At 38.6% G+C, this 4,312-nt stretch overlaps 1 protein-coding gene across 1 annotated transcript; it reads left to right on the top strand.

The window, feature by feature from the left end:
* Positions 1-281: 281 nt before the first annotated feature.
* On the top strand, positions 282-3,486 carry SOCS6 (suppressor of cytokine signaling 6). The gene is made up of 2 exons (XM_066328355.1): positions 282-399; positions 1,350-3,486. Exon 2 carries the CDS (start codon positions 1,475-1,477, stop codon positions 3,077-3,079), a length of 1,605 nt encoding a protein of 534 aa, XP_066184452.1. The 5' UTR covers positions 282-399; positions 1,350-1,474; the 3' UTR covers positions 3,080-3,486.
* The last annotated feature ends 826 nt before the right edge of the window (positions 3,487-4,312 follow it).

The raw sequence follows: 4,312 nt of genomic DNA, 5'->3' as shown, positions 1-4,312 counted from the left end.
CCTTTTAGTTTGCTTTGGATATGATCCTTAACCCTTTGTGTACGTGAGGACTACAGAAGTTGAGCTGGGCAACAGCAATAGGCAATGGACTGTTTTTGGTTATTGTAATCATTGTCCTTCCATGCTTTTTTGCAGGTTTTGAATGCTTATTTAAGAAAACAATTTTCTTTAGTTGATAAAACTTACTTCAGTCCATTTCACTGTTTTTCTCTGTTTGTGTTGTGATACTGTGGGAGAAAAGTGGGAAGTGCATATATAAGGGCTGTTTTACTTTCCCCTCAGTCCACCAAGGCTGGAAGATTTCTTGAGAGATTCTTAGACTCCTTCAGCTTGCCATGCTTAGCCTGGAGCCAGGCTTGCTGCTGCAGGTTGTGCTGCTAACATCTCACGTATTTGGAGGTACGTGGAATAACAGTTACTGCTAATTGTAGTACCTACTTCTGTGCGAGTAGCAACTTCCCTCTTCTCTTTGCCGTGTGTTATCCTTCTCTTTGCAGAGCTGTTTACTTTGGAAGGTCTAGCTAAAATTAAAATGAAACAAACCAAGCCCCCCAAAACACAGTCAAACCTCAATCAAGAAAAAAACCAATCAGAATGATCAAAGTGGGTACCTGATTCTGCAAGATGCCAGATGGGAGCAGTTGACTGGAACTCGAGCAGCTCTGTCCACTAGGTCTTGGGAGAAGTACTGGAGGAAGAAAAGTTCTAATAATTTTAGGCAATAAGAGCTTGTGACTTGGTCGTCTGTGCCTAAAACAGATGAGAAATCTCTTTCACAGAAGTTCAGAAGGGGACTTTTTCTAAATGTATGTTACTTAATATATGTTTAGGAAACTATTTTTTCACTACAGTTAGTTTTCCTATAAATATGCAACCTAAATATTACTCAACTTTCTTGTGTAGAGAAAGTGTAACCTTATAAGACCGTGTTTTTGGGACCGATCAGTTTAACCTGCATGTAAGAATTCTGTTAAATAGAATGTTTTCTGTAGTTGCTTGTGTGGGGATTTTTTAGCAACCTTTGGAAAGAGAGGAGTATTTATGTGTTTGAAAATTATATATAAATGCATTAAATATATGTGGCTTGTGAGTGTGATATTAGGTGTGTGGATTTTTAAAAAAAGTACCATGCTGAAAGCAGAATGAAGTTGCGGAAATCACCAAGGCTGATGTAGGAGCTTCATTTTTTCAGCCTGATTGTTTTGAAGTCAGTTTCCTATCTTTACTTGTATGTGATGCCCATTGTCAAAGTACTGCAATTCCTGTTTTGCTTGGAGAGGGGGAAACCCTTATAGATAATTTTTGAAATATTTCTTTTGTGAATTTAATTGTTTTTTATTTGTTTCCAGGAAATGGCTCTTGAAGTTAAATGAGGCTGGATAAAACACATAAATGAAGCAGAAGCTGCTCTTCGTGTGTTAGGGCTATATCACCGCAAGCACTGCTGATCAGCCAGATTTGGTAACTTGTCATAATGAAGAAAATTAGTCTCAAAACAATTCGCAAGTCCTTTAACTTAAATAAAAGTAAAGATGAAAGTGACTTTGTAGTGGTTCAGCAGCCATCATTAAGTGAATTTGGAAAAGATGACTCCTTGTTTGGCAGCTGCTATGGTAAAGATTTGGCTAGCTGTGAAGTCAATAGTGAAGATGAAAAAGGAGGCAAAAATAGATCAAAAAGTGAAAGTTTAATGGGTACGTTAAAAAGGAGGCTTTCAGCAAAACAAAAACAGAAAGGCAAAGGCAGCACACCATCTGTAAGCTCTGCAGATGATGACACATTTTCTTCCTCATCTGCTCCAATAACCTTCAAAGATGTGCGAGCTCAAAGACCTCTGAGATCCACTTCCCTCCGTAATCACCATTACAGCCCAACTCCGTGGCCTCTTCGACCTACAAATTCAGAAGAGACTTGCATCAAAATGGAAGTGAAAGTCAAGGCCTTGGTCCATTCCTCTAATCCAAGCCCAGCCCTGAATGGTGTTCGAAAGGACTTCCACGACTTGCAGTCAGAAAATGTGTTCCAGGAACAAACCAATGCATTAAAAAATACGGACTCTCAGAACGGGGACTTGCATCTTCATATTGATGAACATGTGCCTGTAGTTATTGGATTAATGCCTCAGGACTACATTCAGTATACTGTGCCTTTAGATGAGAGAATGTATCCTTTGGAAGGATCACGTAGTTACTGTCTGGATAGTTCCTCACCCATGGAAGTTTCGACTGTTTCTTCTCAAGTGGGGGGAAATGCTTTCCATGAAGATGAGAGCCAAGTGGATCAGGATGTAGTCGTTGCACCGGATATCTTTGTGGACCAGACGGTGAATGGTTTGTTGATTGGTACCACAGGAGTCATGTTGCAAAGCCCAAGAGTTAATCACAGCGATGTCCCTCCACTCTCACCTTTGCTACCTCCAATGCAGAATAATCAAATCCAAAGGAACTTCAATGGATTAAATGGCACAGATGCCCATGTGGCTGAAAGTATGCGCTGCCATTTGAATTTTGATCCTAACACTGCCCCAGGAGTTGGAAGAGTTTATGACTCTGTACAGAACAGCGGTCCTATGGTTGTGACGAGCCTCACGGAAGAACTGAAAAAACTTGCAAAACAAGGATGGTACTGGGGCCCCATTACACGCTGGGAGGCAGAGGGAAAATTAGCTAATGTGCCTGATGGCTCGTTTCTCGTTCGAGATAGTTCTGATGATCGTTATCTTTTAAGTTTGAGTTTTCGTTCCCATGGAAAAACTCTTCACACTAGAATTGAACACTCCAATGGTAGGTTTAGTTTTTATGAACAGCCAGATGTGGAGGGACATACGTCTATAGTGGACTTAATCGAACATTCAATCAGGGACTCTGAAAATGGAGCTTTCTGCTATTCGAGATCCCGGCTGCCTGGATCTGCAACATACCCAGTGAGACTGACAAATCCAGTGTCCCGGTTCATGCAGGTGCGCTCTTTACAGTACCTGTGTCGTTTTGTAATACGTCAGTACACCAGAATAGACCTGATTCAAAAACTGCCTTTGCCAAACAAAATGAAGGATTATTTACAGGAAAAGCACTACTGAAAGCTTACGGGAACCTTGCATCTTGCACTTTGGGAACAACAACAACAAAAAGAGATTGAATTACAGTTTACAGACTTTCATTATTATCAAAATCTTTTGCTGCCATAAAAATATTTCATTTTTGTGTGTAAAAGAAAAGTAATGCATTTGGATTTTATGTTTGTTTTGGGGGGTTTTGTGTATTTTGGGAGGCTTTTTTTTCTTGTTTTGTTTTGTTGGAAAGACTGATCAAGTTTATTTTTAGAAGTGTGAAATAGCTATCTTTCATCAATGTGCAGATTAATCACAATGTGAATGATCAAATTCTCCTTAATTTCCCCCGAGTCCTTTGCTGCTATCCACTGTGATTTTTATGCATTGAAAGCACATTTCATGTGTATTCAACGATAAGTAAAAGTCAAATGAAACTTGTTGAATGGATTTTTTTTCCCTTTAAAACAACCTCTGGAAGAAAATGATTATGGATAAGAACATATTCGTATTCTAAATTACTGATTTTACATCTAAGTTAAAAACTGTTTCCTAGTGTCACAATTAGATGTTTCTATAGAGATATGCCCCACTGTATAGACAGAGCTGTGTGATAAGAACATGGTTGTGCAGCATATCTTTGGGAAAAAAAAAAAGCCTTCCTCCTAAGCCTTGTACTGTCTGTACACTCTTGTGTTTGAGAAGGTTGGTTCAGCCTTCTTCTCATCTCAGTGTTTTGTCCTCTAAAAATGGCCTTTAAAAAACAGTCTGTGAAAGTCAATGTATCGCATCGAGAAGGAAATTGTGGTAATGGGATCTTACAAAGGATTACCTTTTATAATCATGCCATCAGTTAATAAATGAACACCTACCAGATCCCCTCTTTCTTTCCTTTTCCCTACTATCTACTCTTGCAGAGTAAGGGAGGGAAATTTCCTGGATTTATAGGAAGTCTCTAGGAATTGTTATCATGGGAACATAAATTTATAAGCCATTTTGGGGATGGGGTTAAATTTCTAATAGGATGATTTCTACCATATTTATATTCAAGTTACTTGAAATGTTATAATTTCAATTTTTCTACATTTTTCTTTCACTTCAGAAAGTACAGTAATACACTAATGTCCTTTGGATAATTTTCCCATTTTTTCTGTATTCTTTGAGGAGGAAGGAACAGGACTAATAACATTTTAAACATGGAAGATGTTTAGAATGCATCTTCAAAGTGCTATTCTCCGAGCCTTTCATATTATTGGGAAGAAA

The sequence above is a fragment of the Sylvia atricapilla genome, chromosome 1 (assembly GCF_009819655.1).
Source record: "Sylvia atricapilla isolate bSylAtr1 chromosome 1, bSylAtr1.pri, whole genome shotgun sequence".
Taxonomy (NCBI): Eukaryota; Metazoa; Chordata; class Aves; order Passeriformes; family Sylviidae; genus Sylvia; species Sylvia atricapilla.
Note: the sequence above shows the minus strand (reverse complement) of the source record. Positions and strands in the feature narration are given on the sequence as shown.

Bases quoted from the DNA above. Each gene is read 5' to 3' on its own strand.
- SOCS6 (XM_066328355.1), top strand. From the start codon at position 1,475: ATGAAGAAAATTAGTCTCAAAACAATTCGCAAGTCCTTTAACTTAAAT.